The 24,042-nt window shown below is 40.0% G+C and overlaps 4 protein-coding genes across 5 annotated transcripts; 3 read left to right on the plus strand and 1 right to left on the minus strand.

Moving 5' to 3' along the window:
- The first annotated feature begins 1,193 nt into the window (after positions 1-1,193).
- exoc3l1 (exocyst complex component 3-like 1) lies at positions 1,194-8,637 on the plus strand. Of its 2 annotated transcripts, XM_065273572.2 has the most exons (14): positions 1,194-1,305; positions 1,384-1,484; positions 2,878-3,053; positions 3,170-3,389; positions 3,496-3,905; positions 4,060-4,349; positions 4,421-4,538; positions 4,642-4,767; positions 4,850-4,950; positions 5,040-5,156; positions 5,301-5,571; positions 5,767-5,922; positions 6,597-6,730; positions 7,549-8,637. In XM_065273572.2, the coding sequence occupies exons 2-14, from the start codon at positions 1,445-1,447 to the stop codon at positions 7,733-7,735; spliced, it is 2,346 nt and encodes a 781-aa protein (XP_065129644.2). In that variant the 5' UTR covers positions 1,194-1,305; positions 1,384-1,444; the 3' UTR covers positions 7,736-8,637. The 2 variants fall into 2 exon arrangements, with proteins under 2 accessions (XP_065129644.2, XP_065129645.2); XM_065273573.2 differs by lacking the exons at positions 1,194-1,305; positions 1,384-1,484 and having other exon boundaries at positions 2,917-3,053; positions 3,174-3,389.
- A 506-nt stretch (positions 8,638-9,143) lies between these two features.
- On the plus strand, positions 9,144-15,220 carry prmt7 (protein arginine methyltransferase 7). Its single transcript, XM_065291654.2, has 17 exons — positions 9,144-9,788; positions 9,985-10,021; positions 10,235-10,384; positions 10,456-10,564; positions 10,647-10,759; positions 10,831-11,060; positions 12,284-12,464; positions 12,574-12,698; positions 12,873-12,999; positions 13,096-13,179; positions 13,271-13,318; positions 13,401-13,490; positions 13,577-13,738; positions 13,817-13,891; positions 13,973-14,133; positions 14,203-14,299; positions 14,380-15,220. The coding sequence occupies exons 1-17, from the start codon at positions 9,694-9,696 to the stop codon at positions 14,536-14,538; spliced, it is 2,043 nt and encodes a 680-aa protein (XP_065147726.1). The 5' UTR covers positions 9,144-9,693; the 3' UTR covers positions 14,539-15,220.
- A 143-nt stretch (positions 15,221-15,363) lies between these two features.
- Positions 15,364-18,940, minus strand: ciapin1 (cytokine induced apoptosis inhibitor 1). Its single transcript, XM_065291655.2, has 9 exons — positions 18,788-18,940; positions 18,178-18,337; positions 17,795-17,938; positions 17,619-17,698; positions 16,961-17,129; positions 16,814-16,887; positions 16,614-16,732; positions 16,433-16,514; positions 15,364-16,355 (listed from the first exon to the last, which is right to left on the minus strand). The coding sequence occupies exons 2-9, from the start codon at positions 18,332-18,334 to the stop codon at positions 16,245-16,247; spliced, it is 936 nt and encodes a 311-aa protein (XP_065147727.1). The 5' UTR covers positions 18,335-18,337; positions 18,788-18,940; the 3' UTR covers positions 15,364-16,244.
- Positions 18,941-19,588: 648 nt separating this feature from the next.
- On the plus strand, positions 19,589-23,929 carry coq9 (coenzyme Q9 homolog (S. cerevisiae)). The gene is made up of 9 exons (XM_065273516.2): positions 19,589-19,746; positions 20,312-20,528; positions 20,682-20,817; positions 20,920-21,062; positions 21,846-21,930; positions 22,050-22,154; positions 23,013-23,168; positions 23,283-23,336; positions 23,499-23,929. The coding sequence occupies exons 1-9, from the start codon at positions 19,689-19,691 to the stop codon at positions 23,532-23,534; spliced, it is 990 nt and encodes a 329-aa protein (XP_065129588.2). The 5' UTR covers positions 19,589-19,688; the 3' UTR covers positions 23,535-23,929.
- The last annotated feature ends 113 nt before the right edge of the window (positions 23,930-24,042 follow it).

A 24,042-nucleotide genomic window follows, 5' to 3' on the forward strand; every position in this document is an offset into this window, starting at 1 on the left:
AAACTTATGGATCATAAAAGGCAATCAATAAGCAAATCGAGATAAACTGACATAATAGTGCCAGTGTGTGAAAAAAGTGGACTAGGATGTGTTCTCCGGTCCCCTGCGTTTGCTACGCAGATGGTTGCTGGATGTAAGATGTTTTCTTGTTTGCCTTGATTTTTTGTGTAAACTCGTGAACACCCCCCAAGAACACCTGAACACCCCCCTTTCACAAAAAACGCTACGCTAAAGCAAAGCTAAGAGTGTTTCTTTAGCGCAGGTGCTAGCAACATCAGTCATGGGTGCTATTCCAAGGAAATGCACATACTGGTAAAATGCATAGCCTGAATGCACTTTATATACAACTGTCTGCATATGCATATATGTCAATGTAATAATGTGGCAGAGGCAACCCTTGTGATGACTCTGCTACAGTTTGGTGAGATGCATATCCACCCCTTCCTTCTAGAAGCAGCTACGTCAACCCATGTCCGAAGGGAACTATTATTATTGGCGGTTATGGTGGTTTAAAGGTAACAAAAGTTTAGACATGTAGATATTTTTAGTCCATAGTGCTGACAGAAGAACTCATGAAAGATAAAGACTTCAAATCTTTATTTTGCATTTACTGTTAGTTTTACAAACTCTTTCAATAATCACAGAACAGATAGATAGATGTATAGATGTATAGATAGATAGATGTATAGATAGATAGACATTAACGCTAACAGTGGTATGTGTTTTACTTCTTGAGTTACATATCCCAGATAGTTGTAAACACAGACACAGTATAAGTTACAGGCCACTACACTTGCACAAATAAACACAATCATTACGGCCCCAGGGCTAAGATTCCTTTCATGTTTGTTCTGTGACCCGCAGCTGTGATTGATCACGGGGCATCAGCATGAAGACAGTAAAAATTATCACAAAAAATCTATTATAAATGCATTAATGTAGACTCTCTTGCAAACTCAACCAACTTGTTGCTTTTCTAAGACACAAATCATCCCCAAACATCTACCACCAATCAACTGACATAAGGCCATGTAAAACATTAAATTATTCTCATCACTTCCACAAGAACTTTGCAGTTCATCCATGGATAATAACTACTGCAGACAGAAAAGGCACTGTTTCAATAAAGGCCACCCCCACATTCACTTCTCACCATCTGGATCATTTAAAGGGCGGAGTGCCTGCTTTCCCTGTGTTCCTCTTGCTCTCTCTCTCTCTCTCTCTCCCCTTCCTCTCGTCCCTTCCTGCCGGCCTCCGAGCAGAGGATGTGTCTGGGAGTGTGAGAGAGGAAGATTGACGTTGTGGGTATGTACCCTCTTCTCTTCTTCCTCCTTGTTTTTCTGTGTGTCTTTGCTGATTTCTCCATCTGGCAACGGTGAGCAGGCCCTCCGGGCAGGGCAGTCTCTTAGTGGTGGAACAGTGGACGGTTGTACAATAAGGCTAAATGTCAGACGGAGACAGGAATGGCTGTGACAATCATGAAGGTACACATTGTTTCTTATTACTGGCTGTTGGCATGCAATCTATTAAACGCTATGGCTAATGATGTCATAAGGTTGCAGTGGTTGAAAGTGAGAGATAGAAAGAGAGAGAGATAACTAAGCCAAGCAATTGGATACTATATTTTCAAGTATTCTCAACTAGAACATAATAGAGTTCCTAAAGTAAATGGCACATTCAAAATCTTTAGAAATGTATTTTTAGCATTAACATATAAAACTATAAAGACAGATCTAACATAAATACAATATATAGCTCTACTATACACAATAGAAGTAACAGCTGTTACCATGGAAACGTGATGGGTACACATGACAACAGCTGTAGGTGTACACCAAGGCATTTTCGCCTGCGGCTGGTATGTGTTTTCATTGTTTCCAATGGAAGCACCGCACTTTCAAAAACGTCAGCACTGGTGGGTTTTGTCCTCACTGAGCACAGGTGCTCTGCATTTTTTCTGGGTTCAGCACTGAGCGCCCAGAGTTTACAAATTTCCAACTTTGGGTGAATCGTATAGCTCATCAGCCGTCCAATCACAGTGGAGAAGGGGGGGGGGGGCAAATACAACAACAACCAACGGCGCATTGTACAACGACTGATAAACAAAACAGAAGTTTTAAAGCGCTTAGCTGAAGCAACGCTGGCAAGCGCCCACAGTTGGTATCCGCCTGCTTTTTTCAGTCGCGTTTGAATGCTTTGGTGTACATGTCCCCTTATACTGTAAGCACTTATGACGGTACTGCACGGTACTGCAGAGGTTCTCAACTCTGGCCCTCAAGATCCACTTTCTTGCAGAGATTAGCTCCTATCCTGATCAAACACCCCACCTGTCTGCAATTTCTTCTTTCTGGTATTCCTAAAGACATTTATTACCTTGCTCAGGTGTATTTGATCAGGGCTGGAGCTACACTCTTTAAAGTTGATCTCAAGAGGCAGAGTAGACAACCTCTGCTGTATTGGAACCTATGGACTGAGGCTGACCATTGCTGTAAAAAAGAAATAAACCTGGATGCAGTTTTCAGTAATATATTACATACTCCTCGCAAGACCTCAAGTTTCAAAAACCTTAGACTTAGAGGGATCAAGATGCAGATGAGTCATTATCTGGTGAGATAAAGACTAAAACTCTTCTATGTAGCCTTTAACCCGTTTAATTATCCTTATCACATGGTAACTAGGAAAATAAAAGACTTTAGCTATGGAACTGTCTTGCAAATAAAGCATGCATTCTTTTGCATCTGACTTGGTAGACACACGGCTTAGTAACACTGGAGCTGAACGACTGCCCAGTTCACATTGGACTTCTCTGTTCTAGGTGGAGCCCTTTTAGCAAAGTAGCAATATTGGGTGAGTCATTATTACAATTTTAATTGACAGATACCCCAGTCCCAGTGGAAGTGTGGCCAGAGGTGGAGAAAGCTGAGTGCTTGGCTCGGGGTGCTGCGCTGAAGTGGGCCTCGGGTGTTTTTTGTCAGCCAGAGCATTTGGAAAGACTCGGGCAATACAGGAAACGGGAAAGCCAACGGACTGCATCGATTAATTCTAGATTAAAGGTAGATAGTGATTATTTCATTAAGAACAAAGCCTCCAATAAGTTTTTGAAGGAATATGTTTAAGCACTCAGAGCATTTGCTAGAAACGTCAATTGTTAAGTCTTATTTTTCTTAAGTCAGTTGTACAGTCCTACCTGGAAGGTGTTGACTGGGGTCTTGGTCAACTAAGGGAGGCAAGAGCTGAACTGAGTGAGGCATCTCATGACTTGCACAAGGCAAGCCTGGAGTCCAAGAAAAATTCAGAAGAGGTCACTGTACTAGAGACGCTTCGGGAAATGTCAATCAATCACTGCCAGCTCCTTGCTGCAGTTAGCAACTTGCCACGCCTTTATAAAGGTTAGTGATTTTATTTTGTGCACACAACAAAATTACAAGACCGTGTTTACAATGCCTTGACCAAGCATTTGTGTCTCTAAACTTATTTTAACCTAATTTGTATTAGTGCAAAGTATGGTGCTTGAGACAGAGAGGCTAGTGGAGTCTAGGAGGCTACTAGAGGCTCATGCTCGGCTAATGGAACTAGAGCACTGGCAGGATGAAGTTCTGCTACAGCTCCGTGGACCTAGGGTAGCATTGGGAACAGGACTAACTTCTGAGGATGAGGATTTGGTGCGGAATTATTTCTCAGGTGTTGGACGCTTGGTGGATGCACTTGCCAAGGAGCTTTGGGCAGTGGTTGGGAGTGGGTTGTCACTCTCTCGCCAAAACCCCACACCTTTTGTGTCGGCTGTACGTATAGTGGAACGTGAAGAAGCATTAGATCAGTTCTTTCTGGAGGAGCGAAGGTCTATAGGACATAGCAGACCTATGCCCCCTGGGAGACCACGATGCTGGAGAGAACGTTTTTTCAAGGTTTGATGATAATTGCTAACTGTTTCCTGTTGATAGAGATAAAGGCAAAACTTTTAGTCACACTCTAGTTATTTTTTGCAACATGGCAACATATATTAAGGCTTGTTGATGTCAGTATATCTAATCTGTACCTGTTCATCAAACTGTTGGCCAGGTCATGGAGGATGCAGCATCAGCCCGCTTCCGTAGCATTTCCTACTTGCACACCCGAGGACCAGGGCTTGCTAGTCACTTGTCTGCACTACAGCATGGTATAATGGGAGATCTTGCAACAGTGCGGCATATTTTGGAACAGTGTGTTCCACCTCACTATCATCTAACAAGAGCCTACCTGCGCTCCTGCCACCAGTTCTTGCAGGCCCATCTTGGGCTAGTAAGTGGATGGGAGCTAGAAAGTGGGGAAATTTTTGCGGTTCTTAACTGGGTTCTGCACATTTACAGCAGGTAGGTTAAGTATACATTTGCATATGTATGATTTATCATAAAGTCATGTACATGAAAATGTGATCTTTAAGCTCAGAGATGATGGGTGATCCAGACCTTGAGCCTGAGCTAGACGTCAAGGACCTAGGACCTCTGATATCTCAGGAAGGTCTCGAGCAGCTACAGAATAAATACGTACAAAAAGTTCGGGTAAGATCCTCACAACATTTACCTTGTTTTGTTTGGATATAAAAGTCATATGTTTTTTGAGAAGTGTCATAATTGCTTGTAAAATGTCTATAATTGATTGTAGAAGAGTGTCTCAGAGTGGATGCAAAAGGCTCTAGAGGTGGAGCTGACAGACTGGCAGAGGGACCAAGAACCAGACATTGACCATGAGGGCTGCTATCACACCAGCCTTCCAACCATCATCACTCAGGTGTTGCAGCTATGCCTGACGCTATAGTGTATATATTGACAAAGATTTTGCTTTACATTAAACATAACTCTTGGGTTGTTAGATGCTAGAAGAAAATTCACGAGTGGCGTTGATGATAAGTGAAGTTCTGCGGGATCAGACAATCCAAATGGGTCTTTATGAGATGGAAAACCTTCTTATCCGGTGTGTATACTTATCAATACTGACATACCAGCAATAACAACTTATGAAATGCACAATTTTTGTACTTACCTCTCTTCAAATCCAAACAGATTTCGAGATGCAATCATAGAATTTGGTAAGGAGCATCGCAAGAATCCAGCAACAAACAGTAACAAGTTCTATCTCCATTATCTCCTGGCCTGCATCAACAACTGCATCATCCTCAAGTGAGATGGTGTACAAGTATCTTTTGACAGTATGTCTGTGTTTACATGCTGTTTGTTTGATAAGTGTGCAGTTCAAACCATGCTTCATGTTAGCCATACATGGTTTGAAGGAGTATGATAAATCTAATTTAAATGTACATTTAGAACCTCCACAGAAAGTCTGCAGCAGCAGTTGTGTTCCTACCCTTCAAACCGGTTTTCCCGTATTCCACTCGGGCCTCAGGCCGGTCTGGATCGTGCTGTGAGAAAGGCCTGTCGCCTAGTCATGGACCATCTACTGTCTGACTTGCAGCCACACCTACAAGAACTCCTGTCTCGTACCTGGCTGGTCCAGGAAGATGTAACCCAAAAAATGTGTGGGGTTCTGGAACATCACTGTGACTTGTACAACAGAGTGCGTCAGCCTTGTCGGCAGGTCAGCTTTTTGATAAGATCGAAATTACTTATATTACACAATACATCACGCACTACCTTTCTTAATAACTTCAACTTGTGACCTTTCCGTCATGGTTGAATGTTCCAGTAAGCTTACCATAAACATATTTGTGCATTTCCAAACAAGGCAACCATGTTCAACAATAACGTGTCATGTGACCTCTGTCATCCATAGAGACTAAAGGAAGAATGTCAGTGGTTAACTGTTGTTGAGTATATTCGTGCACTGATGCAGAAGAGACTGGTCTGTCGAAGTGAAGATGAGCGATGCCATTTGGCCCAGCGTTTATCACAGGATGCTCAGCAGCTAAGAGAACACTTTCAGAACACGGTAAGAACCATTTTTTGTAGTTCTAAACGTAGTTTCGAGAGGAGCCTAAACATTCAGGTCTGTCAATCATCATTATGGGCGTATATAAGGCAGCCTTCTGGCCTCCGGGTCCAGCTGCAGTTTTTCCGGCATCCCACCTCCTCCCCATCTCCTCCTTCACTGCTCTCTTTCTTCCTCTGTGCATTTCTGTTGCAAGGGGGGGTTGAACTTGGGGCTCGAGCCCCGGCCTCAGGTTCGCTCTCTCTGAAGGTTCAGAGCTCAGCTGTAGAGCTCCCTTCGAGGACAGCAAGCCAAGTTTGTTTACCATTAATCACTAAGATCTGAATGCGCAGGCGAACTATTGAATCTATTACTTCCTTCATTTATTTGGGTGCTTTTAGTGTTTTATATACTATTATATTTCATGCTACTGCATCAGTGGTAGAGCATTGTGTTAGCAGCACAAAAGGTTGTGGGTTCGAACCTTGGTAACATAAATAATAGAAAAAAGTATACCTCGTTATGCACTGCAAGTCGCTTTAGATAAAAGCGTAAATGTAAATTATGGGTTTTTAAGGCTGTTGTTTTAGGACAAGGCATCTTGTCTTGGTGTTGCTAGCACCATACTATACCAACTAAGCGAAGCTACACTAACTATATAGTATTACAGTGTTCTGCTGTTTTCACATTTATAGGGGACTGATGGAACAACAGGTGAAGTGAATCCCACCGCTTTGATACTTGCACTGGCAGATTTAATAAATGTGAAAGATCCAGGCATGTTAACACTGGAGATTTCTGAATTGGTAACCAAGTATCCTGATATTAGGTGAGAATTCAGACTTGCCCACCTCATGCTCTTATGTTAAAGGTATAGCTGAAGATTTTCCAGAATTTTTGAAAAAAACCGCCCCTCCACATTTAAAAAAAATGCACATGCGCAACACTCTACCTGCTCCCGAGAGGGAACGTCTATTAAACGTGCGCACGAGAGAGAGAGCATGCACAAGCCTCTTCTCTTCGCTCTGTTTATAAGTTGCTGCCGGCATGGCTCATACATTGAGATGTTTACCGTGTCTGCACAGTTCATGACTTGTGCCAGGGCTAGCATCGCTAATCATTGCTTACATAAACTTTTACTAGCAGTGATTTTAAATGGATTTCTCCAAATAGCATGCCAAACTATACCTGTCGAGTAGAAATTTCACGTGGGAAGCCCAACCTGTGCTTTAGCGCACGCCAGCGTGTAATATATATTCTCCCAAAATATCTCCCAAAAACACTCTGGTCTTGTTTCTTTCTTCAGAGCCCGTTTCACTTCTTGTCATGTAATTCGTAGACACTTTTTCTCTTGCGAACCTCAGACATTTTGAGAGAAAACGGTGAGATTGCATGCTTCAATGAATGGGTGAAGCCGTAGCCCACCACACATGCACCTCAAAGTGCGCAATGTGCAGAAAGCAAACCTAGGGACAAGCACGTACGACGGCCTTACGTCAACATATCATCAGAATGATTGACAACTGGGATGACCAATAGTCTTGATGATCCTCCCAGAAAAAGAAAATCTTCCGCTATACATTTAAATCCAGATTCAATTCAGTGATTTGCTCTACGTCATAACTTCTAATACATTTGTCTATACAGTGAGGAACATGTCTCTGTGCTGTTGGATGTAAGAGGGGATGTCCCCAAAGATGTTCGGGGGTCTGTACTAGATTTTCTGGAGCAGAGTGCCCCAGCTGTACCGTCAGGATACCGCTCAATCTTCTCAGAAATACTTGTACCCTCTTCCAGGAAACAGTTTTGTCTGCCTACGGCAAAGTGCACTTGACAACCATTCAGATGAATAAGACCAACTGTATCTGTCTTTGTCAACAAGAAATTCATCTTTAATTCATAACTACTAAATATGCCTATTTATTTTCTGTTACATCATTTCTGACCAATGCCTTGTTATATTATTAAAATAAACTAAAACAAAAATATTAAACAAAATATGTAAGTGCCTTAAATGTGTAATGCAAACCTAGCAAATGAAGAAATGTAAGTTTCTGTAATTCATTATTTAATTCATCTTTTTTTATTGTGGAAGACATAAGGTAATATTTAGTCTATTGTGATTCACACTGTCAAGCACTAAAAAGGACTTAGGGGCGGTTTCTCGGACAGGGCTTATCCTAGTCTCAGACTAAAATCCATGTTTGAGCTGTCCTAATTTGAAAACACTTAATCTTAACATATATCAGTGCCATTGTTTTGTCTCAAGATGCAAACCTGTGTTGTTTTTTGTACGGTTTGTTTTTAAAAACTACTTAAATGTCTAATATTACTAAGGCCTAGTCCTGGATTAATCTAAACCCTGTCCGGGAAACCGCTCCTTAAAATATTAAGTAGACCATGCACCGCTACAAGTCTTAAAAGCTTGGAATATCCATTAGTAAATCAGTGGTATGTTTAACTTTATGGTAAACTGGTAATTTGGCAATTTGATTCATCATGTACTGTCATGGTATTTCAAAAAGCAGATCATATAATACATTTCTTTTTTGTGATCTTTCCCTTTTTGGGAGGAAAATATGAATAATTGGCCACTTTTAGAATGCAAATGTTATTGATCAGATATTTTGCTTTATACCAAAGTATGGCTTTTCAAAAACGTATATATTGTTGTTCACTGTGTATATTGTGGTTGACTATTGGACAATAAAACAATGCATTTTAATATAAAATTTATTTTTGATTGTCAAACTTGTCATCATTTATTGATTTAAAGGTATAGTTACCCCAAAAATGAAAGTCTGCCATTGATTACTCACTCTCATTTTAATACAAACATGTATAAATTTAATTTTCTGATGAACGAGGAGGAAGATAGTTTGTGGAATGTTTCGATCAGAGGCCCCATTGACTTCTATTGTAGGAAGAATAATACTATGGAAGTAAATGAGGCTCGATCAGTTTAGTTACAAACATTCCTCAAAATATCTTACTTTGTGTTCATCAGACCAAAGAAATGTATACAGGTTTGTAACAACATGAGAGTAATGACAAAATGTTCATTTTTGGATAAACTATCCCTTTAAGGGGATTAAATAACAAACAAGAACCATGGTATTACAATGTTTTGGATGCGACAGCTTGGTATTTTTATATTGAAGAACCTTGTTAATAATACCATGATACGTGAACGGTGTATGAAAATTATTTTCAACCACTGTACTATTTGACAAAGTAAAGTTTACAAAAAGTGTAAAGTAAACAAAAATTAAGAGAACCTGTGGGAAGTCCCGAAACAACAGAATAAGGCCTATTGTGCCACATATTTTAAACAATACAGTATACATTTGTCAGGCAAAAGTTAGGAAAATGACAACCTACCTTAATTTGAGACTATAACTTCGACTTGATTATGATCTTTTTGTGATCGTAGTGATTAAATGCAAAACACAACAATTCACATAAATACTACACACAAGTAACGCTATTCGATGCGGCGAAACTAGACTGGAACTGACAGACAGATGACGTCAAAGTACCGCGAGACCGAGGCGAAATTAAACTTCTACGTATGATTTCTCGCGGTGTTTTGACGTCATCGTCATTCGGCGCCGTGTGAAGTCGAACCAGAGTAGGGCCAGTGGTCACGTGGTGTTGAAGGCGTGTCTTCGCAAACAAACATGGCCGCGCCCAGACAGATCATGTTGGATTAATGTCTTAGTGAACAACCGAGACATTTGAAGTCAAAAATACGTTAACGTATTGTTTTCTTGACTTAAACCTAAAGGGACAATGAAGACTTTTTGCGGTCGTGCTAATCCAACAACCGGAGCGCTAGAGTGGGTCGAGGAAAGCGAGGAATATGATTATCACCAAGAGATAGCGAGGTAATATCAGTACATTAATGACAACCGAACTCTTCACATATAGTTCTAGTTCAGTCATTGACTCATTATTATCAAAAATAAACGAATTATTAATCATAACAGTGGGAACATGCTTGACAGTTACAGGTTGCATATTATAACACGTGGGTATCCCGCATGATGAGTTCTGTAATACAGTCCCTGTGTGTTTATCTAGGTCCTGTTATGGTGATATGCTTCAAGACAAAGACCGGGTGAGTTGTATTGTTTGCAGTCCCACATCCTCTTACAAACACATACAAAAAATATATAAAAGGTAGTTCTGGAAAACACAGATAATAGTTTTAACAGCCTTTATGAAATTTCTCATCATCCCAGTAAATTTAAATATTTTAAATATTAAGTTACATTTTTAACGGTAAACCTCGACATAAATAAAGCTGTTTCACATTTTTGTCAATCTTTAGAATGAGAAATACTACCAGGGTATTCGAGCGGCAGTGAGCAGAGTAAAGGCGCGTGGGGAACGTGTGGTGGTTTTGGACATCGGCACGGGCACTGGTCTGCTTTCCATGATGGCAGTGACGGCTGGAGCCGACTACTGTTATGCAATAGAGGTACGTATGAGATTTAATGAAGATTACTGCTTGTAAAGTGATGTTTTGTAATTAAAAAAGTTTATGCACAGGTCTTCAAACCCATGGCACAAGCTGCGTCTTCCATTGTGCAGAGGAACGGCTTCTCGGACAAGATCAAGATCATAAACAAACACTCCACTGAGGTTACAGTTGGTCCAGGTTAGATTGCCAGCGATGCAGTATGCTTATGGATGTAATCCAATTGTGATTATTACATTTATTAATATCATTGTATCCGCAGATGGAGACATGCAAGAGCGAGCAAACATTCTTGTCACGGAGCTCTTTGACACTGAGCTGATTGGTGAAGGAGCATTGCCCAGTTATGAGCATGCACACACGCACCTGGTTCAGGTAAGCACAGGATTTACATTTCAAACCATTTGCTTATCGCATTGTGTCAAGTGCCGCCCTCTCCAACGCAGGCGGGTTGTGAGGCCGTGCCACATCGTGCCACAATATATGCCCAGCTGGTGGAGTCGGACATGCTTTGGAAATGGTCACAGATTAGACCTATACAGGTGGACGGGCACAAATTGCTGCCCCCTCCTGCCGTAGTGAAGTGTGCAGGAGCGCCGTCGGTCTGTGACATCCAGCTTAGCCAGGTGTCTCCACAATCATTCACCCACATCGGGCCCATCTGCACCATGTTTAGGTATAACCAGACATATAGTTGAGGGTTAGTTCATTTAAAAATGAAAATAATGTCATTAATGACTCACCCTCATGTCGTTCTAAACTTGTAAGACCTCCATTCATCTTCAAAACACAGTTTAAGATGTTTTATTTTAAGTCCGAGAGCTTGTTTGACCCTTCATTGAAAATCTATGTACGGTATACTGTCCATGTCCAGAAAGGTAATAAAAACATCATCAAAGTAGTCCATGTGACATTAATGGCTCAGTTAGAATATGTCGAAGTATCGAAAATTACGACTTTATTCAGCATTGTCTTCTCTTCCGCGTCTGTTGTGAAACGCATTAGCGAGACTAAAGTCATGTGACTGCTGTGACGTGGATGACGTAGGGCTGTGCAAAAAATCGACTGCGATTATCATGCGCGTGTCATCAGTAAAGCCGGTTTGGTGATTAGTATTAAATCGCCATCAGCTGCTTTCAGATGGAGCGGCATTTATTACACAGACCGTAGTTCACCGAGAAGCTAGGCAAAATCGGGTTTATAATCGAGGAAAATCGATTCCGATTTTCTATGCGATTTTGCCTAGCTTCTCGGTGAACTACGGGTCTGTGTAATAAATGCCGCTCCATCTGAAAGCAGCTGATGGCGATTTACTTCTAATCACGGAACCGGCTTTACTGATGACACGCGCATGATAATCGCAGTCGATTTTTTGCACAGCCCTAGGATGACGTGTTATCCTCAGCAATGTTTGCGAAGTTTTTTTTTCAAACTTTCAGCGTGCGTCTCCCTCAGACTGTAAATGAGCACAGGCGCACAAAAACAGCTGGGGCGCACCAGATAACACGTCAGCCGCGTCGTTCATCATCCGCATCACTGCAGTCACGTGACTTTAGTCTCGCGCATGTATTTTTTTTATTTTTGGACCAAAATGTATTTTCAATGCTTCAACACATTCTAACTGGTCCACTGATGTCACATGTACTACTTTGATGATGTTTTTATTACCTTTCTGGACATGAACAGTATACCGTACGTAGATTTTCAATGAAGGGTCAACAAGCTCTCGGACTAAATATAAAACATCTAAAACTTTGTTCGGAAGATGAACGGAGGTCTAACGCATTTGAAACGACATGAGGGTCATTAATGACATTATTTTCATATTTGGGTGAAATATCCATTTAAGTTTCAAAAAGGGCATTATTTTTTCCTAAATTCTGTTTTATCCCTACATAGCATTGATTTTAGCAAGCCAGTCAGCAGTGCTGCTGGGTCCTACACGGCAAAATTCAAAGCCCAGGCCAGCGGAAAAGCACAGGTGGTTTTAACCTGGTGGGACATCGACATGGACCCTGATGCCAATATTGTGTGCACGATGGCTCCCAGTTGGACCTACTCAGCACCTCAGTCTTACGCTGTAAGTCATGAGCCAGTTAAGTTTTTATATATGTATGTATGTATGTATGAATACTGTAAATACAGCTGTATACGTGTACCTGATGACTGTGGTGGTATGTGATGTACAGTGGAGGGACCACTGGATGCAAAGTGTCTATTTCCTTCCTGCCGAGAAGAACGTGGTAGAAGATGAAGAACTCTGTTTAACAGTTTCCCATGATGACTACAGTCTCTGGTACAGCCTTACAAACAGGTAAAGATGCATTACTGAGATACATTATGAGATTAGGAGCATCAAAGTTTGATTTCATTCTTTGACATGGTTTGACTCAGTCAAGGTTATATTTTCAGTTCTTTACATTATAATTTATGTAGAAAACATAAACATGTGAGGGTCTATGACTGTTTTTGTAATCTGCTCTAATAGTGATATCGAAGCGCCATCTTTCCGGCCGTGCTGTACGTGTCAGGCCCACCTGGTTTGGACAAGGCCTCGCTTCGGAGAACTGAACGATGAGAAGAGAACGGAGAGTTATGTGAGCGCACTACGCAGTGTGAGTTATTAAAACTATTAAAATACTGTTCATTTATATACAAGCTTTCTGATTGGATAGTACAACCGTATGATGTGTGTGCATGTATCTGTGCAGATTGTGAAACCAGACAGTGTTTGTTTATCAGTAAGTGATGGGAGCCTGTTACCCATCTTTGCACATCTGCTTGGAGCTAGGAAGGTACACGTCTTAATTTTCATTTATCCCTTTAAATAATTATCTTAGGTCCATATATTAATATATGACTCTCTGTATCTTGATATCAACTCAGGTGTTTAGTTTGGAAAACTCCGGAATGGCGAAACAAGTAATCGAGCAGGTGAAATTTTAATAGCGTCATTCATAAAATGTCCATCCGAGTGAATTCAGTTCCATTTTGACACACTTTTGCATTCACACAGGTACTTCAAACGAATTCGCTGAAGCATGCAGTGCAAATACTGGGAATCCGACCTGAACAGCTCTCATCAGATGATTTGGGGGGAAATCTGGTACAAATCTAGATATCGTACATTAATACTGACCATGTTAAAGCTATGAGAGTCTTACGATCTATGTTTTGTCTCTTCTTCTGCAGATATCGGTGTTGATAGCGGAGCCGTACTTCAGCACCAGCCTCCTGCCTTGGCATTCTTTATTTTTCTGGTATTGCCGCACTGCTGTGGCGCAGCTGCTTCGTCCTAATGCCACTATACTGCCCTCTGCCGGCACACTTTATATAGTCGCTGTACAATTCCAGGCAAGTTGTTTCTTCAGATTATTACATCAAAACATTACAAATACCATATGGAAGATTTTAAATGCTTTTATGTTTCAGGATCTGTGGAGAATTCGAGTTCCCTGTGGTACCTGTGAAGGTTTTGATGTCAGTCCTATGGATGAGATGATTCAGGTACAAACTTGAAACCTGCATTTATTCATAGTTCAAGCATAAGCTGTGGCTTGAAATGGTTTTGATTGAATCCTCCCACAGCGATCTTTGGATTTCCGTGAATCTTGGGAGGCAGAGCCACATCCACTGTGGGAATACCCTTGTCGTGCCCTTTCCAAGCCACGGCCGGTCATGACATTTGACTTCACACGATGCGTTCCAGAGCAGCCAATCAACAGTCAAGGAACTGTGCCGCTCACAGGGTATGATATGCACAAAAATAAACTCTGTATGTGTTTAGATGATGCTTACTTCAGCTGATGATGTTGCAGGAGAGGATGTTGTCACGGTGTCGTTCTCTGGATGGAGTATCAGCTGACTGAGGATATCACTGTGAGCATGGGCCTGACCAAACCAGTCGATGAAGAGGTATGTCAACAAACTTATCAGTGTTGCATAAACAAGACTGTGTTCATGTGATTAGTTATCACTCTTATTTGGTTTAATAGGGGTCTTGTGAATGGAACCCACATCGAAAACAAGGAGTTTTCTTCTTTAGATCTGCACCTGAAATAGCTGGGGATGGAAGAGAAGATCTTTCATACAGTTTAACCTTTGAACCTCATACGGGTGATATTAAAATGGACTTCTCTGTCACCAAGCCTTGACCTATGGACAGGACTCCAGTGAACTGTCATCAGTTGTTTATTTTGTTTTTAGGATTATCCAAAGAATTTCAATGACTGTGATGTTACAAGAGCTTATAGCTGCTTTTATCCTCTGTGTACTACATATATATACAGTTACACAACTTTAAAGGGATAGTTCACTCAAAAATGAATATTTTGTAATTTACTCACTTTCATGTTGTTACAAACCTGTATTGATTTCTTTATTCTCATGAACACGAAGGAAGATATTTTGAGGAATGTTTGTACAAAAACCAATCAGAGGCCCCATTGACTTCTATATAATAGTATACTTTTTCTTTCTACGGAGGTCAATGGTGCCTCTGATCGGATTGGTTATATCTTCCTTCGGTTCATCAGAACAAAGAAATCAATACAGGTTTGTAACAACATGAGGGTGAGTAAATGATAACAGAATTTTAATTTTTTTGGTGAGCTATCTCTTTAACTCTACAGTTTTCAATGTGACATAGCATTTACATTCATCAGATTTAGGTTATTTATGTGTTGGGTTATTTTTAACCCACCATTGGGTCAAAAAGGAACGAATCCAACCTGTTGGGTTGTAATTTTACCTATGCTTGGTTGTTTTAACCCATTGTTGGGTCAAATATAAACTATTTCTGGGCTAATTTAACCCAATAAGTGAGTTTGTCTCTTTTTGACCCAATTATTTTAGTGTACTGTGTATTTAAATTCATATGAAAGCAGATAAAATGTCGCTAGTTTCATCATAGTGTGTTGTGTAGTTGTAAACATGCAATACAGTATGTGCTCTTGCAGTAAAAAATAGCAAGGCAAAAGGTATTTTAATGTTTTATTTTATCTCAAACAAATGATCTTACACTATAGAAATGGCTGTTTCCGAATTTCAAATAAAATAAATACACCCAATGTGAAGATTTCTTGCTTCTAAATAAAGATGGGAGCTAAAACAAAAGTTTTTTTTTTAAGTCTGTGTAAAGTCATTACAGATAATTTTTGCTAAACATAAATGTTAATAATGTATTGCTTAAACACGTTCAAAGACACTGAACTATAGTACTGAATTGTGGAGTTGTATCCACATTTCTGTGTTTAAGATTATTTAGGTGGGGCTAAAATGGCGGCTTGATGACGCACTGGAGTCACCGAGTATGACCCCGCCCCTTACACAATCTCGTGCATCCTTTCAGGTTGTAGCGGTATTTGAAAGAGAGACGGCAGCTTTCCCCCGAGTGGGTGTGGTTTCAGTGCGACAACGGACACGCCCCCAGCGTTTGAGAGCAGAAAATCATGCCCGGTTTTCCAAGACTCTAATAACATATTTTATTTATTTGTCGTTATTTAATCATTAAAATTTGGCTGGGTTGTAAATATCACCATCTTCTGTGGTGTCATAAATATCCGACTCTACACAGACTTTAAATACTGTACATCAATATATCAAATAATTGTATGATTTTTCAGTGGTTTGATCCCATTTGGATATATTTTGAATTTTAAACTGATTTAAAGTCTGGAATGAGAGGTTTTCAACAGAGCAGTGCTTTTTAACTTTATTTACATTATGGGTAACAATCGTACTTAATTGACAAAAATAACACCTATACAAGAAACGTCCCTGTTTATAACAGCTGGAAGTGTATTTGTGTGTCTCTGATGTTGCAGAATAAGAACGGAATGGATTTAGGTCTAATGAATGTCTATGCATCTGCTTTATCAGTGTTGGCCAACAAAACCTTCTCCCCAGGTTTGAATGCAGGCATGCCTAAATATGGGCAACTGGCACATCGGAAGGCGTCTCCTAAATAACACTGAAAAGAAAATAACTTTATTATATAACAAACCTGAAACAATAATTATGGAAAAAGGCTTTGACAGATATACTTACACTTCCACAGGCTGATTTTGGCTGACTGGCTTTTTGGGCAGCTTTGCTCTCCTGTTCCAGTTCTTCAGCAAGACCACACGTGCTACACACAGACAACAATCATGTTTATATGTACACACTGAAAGTGCACACTCAAGTTGACACAATGGGAAAATCTCCAACTATAATTTTAGGTAATCACCAGTTTTTGCAGGCTTTCTTTTTCTTTGTTGAATCCTCTCCACAGGAAGTCTTGAGAGAGGATGGGTCGGGCTTCTTCAGATCATCTGCATCCAGAAGAGCATCAGAATCTACCAAATCCTGAGAATGAGAGGCCATGTGGTGAATAATATGCAAAAACAAAAGCTTACTAAATGTGATTATAAACTAAACATTATGTACCACATCATCATCGTCCATATCATTGGCTGAAAGGGTCCACATTTTAGCAGTGCTTGGATCAAGGGCTGGTTTCTCTGTAGAAACATAGATGAATCAGATAAATACTATCCTATTAAACGGCTAGATTAAATGTTAATAGCCACAAACCTGTTGTGGTGACTTTCTTGCCAAAGTTGAGTTTCAGCTGTGTAGAGGAACCGACCTCAAAGTTGGGTTTAGATGCAGACATGCGCACCCTCGAAAGAGAGTTTCCTTGAAAACCCGTGCGCTCCTTCACAGCTGTGATTGCTTCTGGGCTTAGAGGCTCCGTCTTTATCTGTGAAAAGTAAACAGGTAAGTAATACCATATGCATATCCATATCCAGTCTTGTTTATTAAAGGAAAACACCACTATTTTTCAATATTTTACTGTTCTTATCTCAACTTAGACTAATTAATACATACCTTTTTTTCAATGCATGCACTTTTAATATTTGTACAGCGCCTCGTGAATGTGTTAGCATTTAGCCTAGCCCCATTCATTCCTATGGATCCAAACACGGATGAATTTAGAAGCCACCAAACACTTCCATGTTTTTCCTATTTAAAGACTGTTACATGAGTAGTTACACGAGTAAGTATGGTGGCACAAAATAAAACTTTTGTTTGGAGCCATTAGAATGAATGAGGCTAGGCTAAATGCTAACACATTCCCGAAGCGCTGTACAAAGATTAAAAGTGAACCATGCATTGAAAAAAGTATTAATTCATCTAAGTTGAGGTAAGAACATAGTAAAATGGTGGTGTTTTCCTCTAAGATACTGACCTCTGTGACAGACACCAATCCAGACAGTTTTAAAGCTGATATCAACTTCCCAGCGGTTTTTACACTATTGTCCTCAGAACCTAAAAATAACAGTACAGGACGGACCATGAGCACCAGTTGGTTCATTTTAAGATACAATGAAATTGCTCCTGTATGAATGCTGTGAAATTACTAACCTGAAACAGGCTCTTCTAACACAAGTTTCCCATCAGGTTTCAAAAGTTTGGCGAACTCTGCCAACATTTCAGAGCTGTGGATTGGGGAGCTGTCCGTCAAAAGGCCTGACAGAACCCAGTCATAACTGGAAGCTGAGTGAGAAACTAAAAGAGAAAAAATTTACACTTAAAATCAAAAGCATGTCACTATATTGCCATTGTCATTTGTTTGGAATGAAGTGTTTTCAACATAAAATCATCATATTTAAATGTAAAGAACATTCTTTGACAATATAACTTTAATTTATTTAATATTGACTGAGTAAGGTCATGTCAGATATTTAAATCCACTCTGATGCTCCCTATTTTATATTTAAATGATGAGACTTTTATTCTGTACTTACAAAGTTGTAGTCTCTCCATGTTCTCCAAAGACACAAGACTCTGGCTGCCAACAATAGTGCCAATATTTTCAGCAAATTCCTTCAGTGTGATGGGAGATGATGGTTGGCTCCAGACCAAGAGCACCTTGTCCCCCTTTTTTAGTCCGAGGTCTGCCATGATCTAGTGCATGAAAAGGAGTTTGTTTACAAATGCAGCACTTGCTTAAACGGACTAGTTCATAATCAAAGTTATCAGACGACTCAGATGGCCGTTTAGACTCTTATCTCCTTGATATTAACCCATGCTGTTCTAGATAAACCAACCGAAGAAAATATTAACAGATAATAATATTCAACAACTCGAGTCAATAATACAATCACCAGAATGTGAGAAATATTTTTGTTATCAATTCTGTAATTTTTATTTTGTCCTGTATTTGAATGTAGATCTGCTGCATCATTATGACTACGCAGTTCTTACAAAACAATGTAAACAAGCACCATTATCTGACGGAGACACGAGATGTGAGACGTACTTAACATCAAAACGCGTGTCATGAAATTAAACAAACGAAAAACAAAAACTACTTGCATGTACAAATTCAAGTTTAAAAATGTATAGCAGTCCAACCTGTTTATAGTGTGTCCCTGAAAAACGCACACTGGTATCTCAACACACCGGTCACGTCGGACGTCGCAGCAGTAATGACGCCACGCAGGTTTTTGCTGTAGGCATCGCGTACAGATGATCTCATCATTCGCCAAAAATGAAATAAATGGCTAGACTGGCAACAACCGCGCTTAGAATGGATGGTACGATGGGTCTACAAAAAGTATTTTTAATTAATCTATTCAATGTTTCGCGGTCCTGACCGCTGAATATTAGTTTTGTAACTATGTTACGTCAGCGCTGAACAAGAAGGTCCAATCGCAGTCGTCCCCGCTGAGAAAAACAACACAGTCCATCAAAGAAATTCGAATGGTTATAATGGGAATTGTATTGTTTTTTAACTGAAACTATACTGGTCTTGTAATTAGTTTTGTTGGTGGGATGATGACGGTTTAAAACCAAGAGAACACCATAAAACATTACGGGAAGTCCCAAAAACACTACATAAAATTATTAACTGATAATTCATGATTTTTACCACTAGAATTGATATAATCTTCAGCAAGCGTTTGTAATACTTTCCCCATGTCCAGTAAAATATTATACTTTTAGCATATATTTAAACGCAAACTACGCTTAATGAAGAATGCGAGTTTATGGGCCACCAAGCACCCCCTGGAGGAATAACTGTGCTGTGCTATGAGTATAAACGACACACTTGCTATTCTTGCGCTGTAACAGATTCAAACTGTGCACGCAGACCGATCGATTTATATGATATCAAAGTACCGCGAGAGTTGTTTTTCTAGCGTGCATTTTAATCGCTCTCGCGGTACTTTGATGTCATACTTCTATTAGTCTGCGCTGCACTGCGTGAAGTAGCCTACAATAACACTGCTGCGATCCTCCGCTGTCGTTGGATATGGCGGCGCTGATTAGAGGTCTGAGAGCTGGAAAGGCCTTACGGGGTCTCGGCAGCGGTAAGCAGAGATATGAGAGAGGGAGACTGGTGTGATTTGCTTTTTACTCCACGATATTCCTGTTTAATACGTTGTCAGGAGTCACATATTTGAAGTCTTTACGTAACCGTGTACTGTAAACAGTCTGCCTACTTTCAGTTTATGGTAAATGTAACAGTAAATGTCAGCTGCAAGGTGATAATCAAGGGCAGAACAAAGGATGTAAATAAAAGGTGCAAATAACAATCCCTGCATTTTAAAGGTTGTGCGATTCAACCCTATAGAAAGATACTGGTTATGGAAAACATCATTTATGTGTAATAAAACAAAGCTGGTGGTTTTACAGGGGCACGTGTGTTCATGCACGTAGACGTATGGAGTGCTTACTAAAAAACTATAAAATAATATCAGTCATTTGAAGTTAAACTTTCACTACTGTGACACAATTTCTGACCAGTTTAAGTTATATAATATACAATTAAAAGTTCACTGTGCAAACTTAACGTCTTTATATATTTAATTTTTTGTAATGTGAATAAGCTTTAAAAACTATTGCATGCTAACTTTGTACAATGCACCACTGCAGTTGCAGTTCAAGCCAAACTCAGTCCCCAGTGCATCAATGTGAGACGTGGATTCCACCGTGCAGCCCTGCTGAGACTCGCAGATGACTTTAAAAGTGAATCTGTACCACCTCCATCCTACCATGAGGTCCATAAAGGTGAAGAGAGTTCAACCTCTTCAGCGCAGGGAGACTCCTTTAACACAGCTGCTGGCCAGGAAGATGGCCAACCAAACACCAGGTTAGTGCCCAAAGGTTAACGATATTCATACCAAGATTTACAAAAACCTGGTGTACTATAGTGCTATTGGTAAAGTATTGTGTTAGCAGCAGCACAAAAGGCCATAGGTTTGATCTCCAGGGACCACATACTGATAAAATTTGATGTATAAAGTTATCAGGATCAGAGCGGCGAGCATGGCGAAGACTACGAAACAGAAGAACAACTCCAAGCTCGCATACTGACCGCAGCACTGGAGTTCGTACCACAGCACGGCTGGACTGTGGAGGCCATAGCATCTGCAGCAGAGGTTAGTTTACTGTAAAAAAAGGAGAAAATAAAAGCAGTGATGTTCAAGCATTGAACGTGAATGATAATAAAGGAAATAACAGTCATATGCCGTGTGATTCAGACGCTTGACCTGTCACCAGCCTCCACTGGGATGTTCAACAATGGAGCGGGAGACCTGGTCTTGCATTTTATAGCGCAATGCAACGCTCAGCTCGCAGAGACGCTCGCAGAGCAGCATAAACAGATCCAGCTCGGCCAGGCAGAGTGAGTTTTTTTTTTTTTTTACAAAAAAAAGTTTTAAAAACTTTACTGTGGTCTTATGTTAAAGGAACACTCCAGTTTTTGGAAAAATATGCTAATTTTCCAGCTCCCCTAGAGTTAAACATTTGGTTTTTACCGTTTTGGAATACTTTCAGCCGATCTCCGGGTCTGGCGCTAGTACTTTTAGCTTAGCTTAGCACAATCCATTGAATCTGATTAGACCATTAGCATCATGCTAAAAAATAACCAAAGATTTTAGATATTTTTCCTATTTAAAACTTGACTCTTCTGTAGTTACATCGTGTACTAAGACCGACAGAAAATTTAAAGTTCCGATTTTCTAGGCAGATATGGCTAGGTATGGCATGCGCCTCCTGCAGCCATGTTACGGCAGCAAAGTCCTTGATAATTACACCAGAATGAGAGTATAGTTCCTAGCCATATCGGCCTAGAAAATCGCAACTTTTCATTTTCCATCAGTCTTATTATACGATGTAACTACGGAAGAGTCAAGTTTTAAATAGGAAAAATATCGAAACTCTTTGGTTATTTTTGAGCGCGATGCTAATGGTCTAATCAGATTCAATGGATTATGCTAAACTATGCTAAAAGTGGTACCGCCAGACCCGGAGATCGGCTGAATGGATTCCAAAACGGTAAAAATCAAGGGGATCAACTCTAGGGGAGCTGGAAAATGAGCAGATTTTCAAAAAAGGTTGAGTGTCCCTTTAACATGGTCACCAGTATCACCCAGCCCATGTTAATTTGGATTCTTCATTATGTTAGGCCTAAGAAAACAGCAGAGTTTCTGAGAGATGCAGTTGAGTTGAGATTACGGATGTTGATACCTTACATTGACACATGGCCCCAGGTATCATCGACTGATCGTTTACCCAAATCACTTGCTGATGGATTATTTTTCAGTTTATTATTGAGCACTTGCATTCAGAGAAATGATCATCGTTGTTTACAACCATCCCGGCTTTGTAGGCTATGAGCATCCTGCTGTTGCCCCACAACATCCCCGACAGCCTGAAGCACCTGTCTACGATGGTGGATGACATCTGGTACTACGCGGGCGATCGCTCAACAGACGTGAGTGGCTCCTCTAATCCAAAATTTTCATCTTCTCTTGTCTTCTCCCCCTTTCACCCTCCCATATCAGCCATTCGCCCTGCCTCTGCAAAGGTTACTACTTACCACCTACTTGCCTTCCCTCAGCTTCTTTTCATTCCTTTTTTTACAATTTTAACCCAAGAATGTAATTTTTTAACTTCATCATGCTGGTCTCTAACTCTTTCAGCGCCATTGTTTTTTTTAAAAGTTGCCAGCCAGCGCCAGCATTTTTTATGATTCACACAAAATATTAAAATGTTCTTCTTTAGATATATAAACATACAATATAAGAAATGAAAAAACAGACCCTCTGCTTTAAAAAAAAAAATTCATCCTACCTTTATTTGTTATCTTTTATCACCTCTTGAATATGGGTTGGGGTTTTTTAATGCCAAATTTTGAGCAAAAAGCTGAGATAATTGCATGTTTGTGAAGGACTTTTGATAGAGATCAGATTCAAAGAGATGATCAAAACATACACGTAGTTTGAACTGTTTGACCTAAGGCATTGCTTCCGGGTTCTATAAGTTGTGTAAAAGAGCCATCTGGTGGATAATAGTGGAAACGTGGATTGCCGGAAAAACATTGGCAGAGAAGCGTTTTCTCTTAATTGACGATTTAACTCAATGGCGGGGAAAGAGTTAAAGCTGCAGTTTGTAATTTCTGTGCACCAAACAGGACTGCAAAATTTTTTGTCTCCTAATGCTACTACAATCTTCTACCCTGACCTGTGTTTTTTGGCCGAACAGGTTATCCTGCTTTAAACTTGTGCCGTTGGTTAAGGCAGAATTGGACAGTTTTGTTGTTGGTTTATTCACCCGTCTTTGTGTCTCTCAGATGAACTGGTACACTCGGCGGGCGGCAATTTTGGGCATCTATAACACAACCGAACTCGTAATGCTGCAAGACTCCTCTCCAGACTTTGAAGAGACCTGGGCCTTTCTGGACAACCGTATAAAAGATGTAGTCAACATGGCCAACACAGCTAAACAGGTGCATGATGTTATAGAGAAAATTTCTCTATAATTAATGTGGTGGATTGTATCTATATGGTGGTCTTCTCTCTGTGTATTCATCTGTGAAAATAATAATCTTTGTTTGGTCTAGGTCCAAGCCACTGGAGAAGCTGTGGTCCAAGGACTCATGGGCGCTGCAATTACGGTAAACACATTAACATTTTAGCAAAATCCCAAATTTACAGATTTGGCAGATGCTTTTATCCAAAGCATTTTACAGTGCATAACACGCTAAACATTTTTGTATGTGTGTTCCCTGGGATCGAACCCAGATGAATTTGTAAGATCTCATCCGTTTTTCCTACAGCTGAAAAACCTAACGGGGATGAACCAGAGACGATGACTCCATGTCTTTGGAGTTTTGGTCCTGTTTGTCCCAGTTCCTGCTTACCGACCCCTCGGCCATGCATCGCAAATGTCTGAAAACTCACTCAACAGCTGTAGATTAACAATTTAGCATGAAAGACAGTGACTGCAATGGTGTTCTGATAGAGGAATTGATCTTTTATCACAATCTTTGCACTTTTAAATGGGTCAGATGTGCCACAAATAGGTTATTTTTACCCAGAGCACAGTGAGGATCTGACATTTTTTTTCTTTCTGCAGTTGTTTTTTCTCTATTTGTAAAAAGGAAAAATTAAAAAATATAAATGTACATTGTATTGAGAATCATTTGTGTTTGACTTATGTTAGAATCCCTTATTATATTAAATAAAGGGTAAACTATTTACTGAAAAATGTTTCAGCTTTCTATGCATTCAAAGTGGCAAACACTTGACAATAAAATATAAGGCTTCACAGATACAAAAGAAAAAATAATATTAGTTTCTTCCCCCCCAAATTTTTTTTTT

This window comes from Paramisgurnus dabryanus, chromosome 23, assembly GCF_030506205.2.
Source record: "Paramisgurnus dabryanus chromosome 23, PD_genome_1.1, whole genome shotgun sequence".
Classification (NCBI taxonomy): Eukaryota; Metazoa; Chordata; class Actinopteri; order Cypriniformes; family Cobitidae; genus Paramisgurnus; species Paramisgurnus dabryanus.

Coding starts and splice junctions, on each gene's coding strand:
- exoc3l1 (XM_065273572.2), top strand. CDS start 1,445: ATGTCAGACGGAGACAGGAATGGCTGTGACAATCATGAAG. Junction 1,485..2,877: donor TGGCTGTGACAATCATGAAG/GTACACATTGTT, acceptor TTTAATTGACAG/ATACCCCAGTCCCAGTGGAA. Junction 4,350..4,420: donor GTTCTGCACATTTACAGCAG/GTAGGTTAAGTA, acceptor GTGATCTTTAAG/CTCAGAGATGATGGGTGATC.
- prmt7 (XM_065291654.2), top strand. CDS start 9,694: ATGAAGACTTTTTGCGGTCGTGCTAATCCAACAACCGGAGCGCTAGAG. Junction 10,565..10,646: donor TGAGGTTACAGTTGGTCCAG/GTTAGATTGCCA, acceptor TTGTATCCGCAG/ATGGAGACATGCAAGAGCGA. Junction 12,465..12,573: donor CAGCACCTCAGTCTTACGCT/GTAAGTCATGAG, acceptor TGTGATGTACAG/TGGAGGGACCACTGGATGCA.
- ciapin1 (XM_065291655.2), bottom strand. CDS start 18,334: ATGGCAGACCTCGGACTAAAAAAGGGGGACAAGGTGCTCTTGGTCTGG. Junction 17,939..18,177: donor CATGGAGAGACTACAACTTT/GTAAGTACAGAA, acceptor TTTCTCTTTTAG/TTTCTCACTCAGCTTCCAGT. Junction 16,356..16,432: donor CAAAATCAGCCTGTGGAAGT/GTAAGTATATCT, acceptor TTTTCTTTTCAG/TGTTATTTAGGAGACGCCTT.
- coq9 (XM_065273516.2), top strand. CDS start 19,689: ATGGCGGCGCTGATTAGAGGTCTGAGAGCTGGAAAGGCCTTACGGGGT. Junction 19,747..20,311: donor CTTACGGGGTCTCGGCAGCG/GTAAGCAGAGAT, acceptor GCACCACTGCAG/TTGCAGTTCAAGCCAAACTC. Junction 21,931..22,049: donor ACATTGACACATGGCCCCAG/GTATCATCGACT, acceptor CCGGCTTTGTAG/GCTATGAGCATCCTGCTGTT.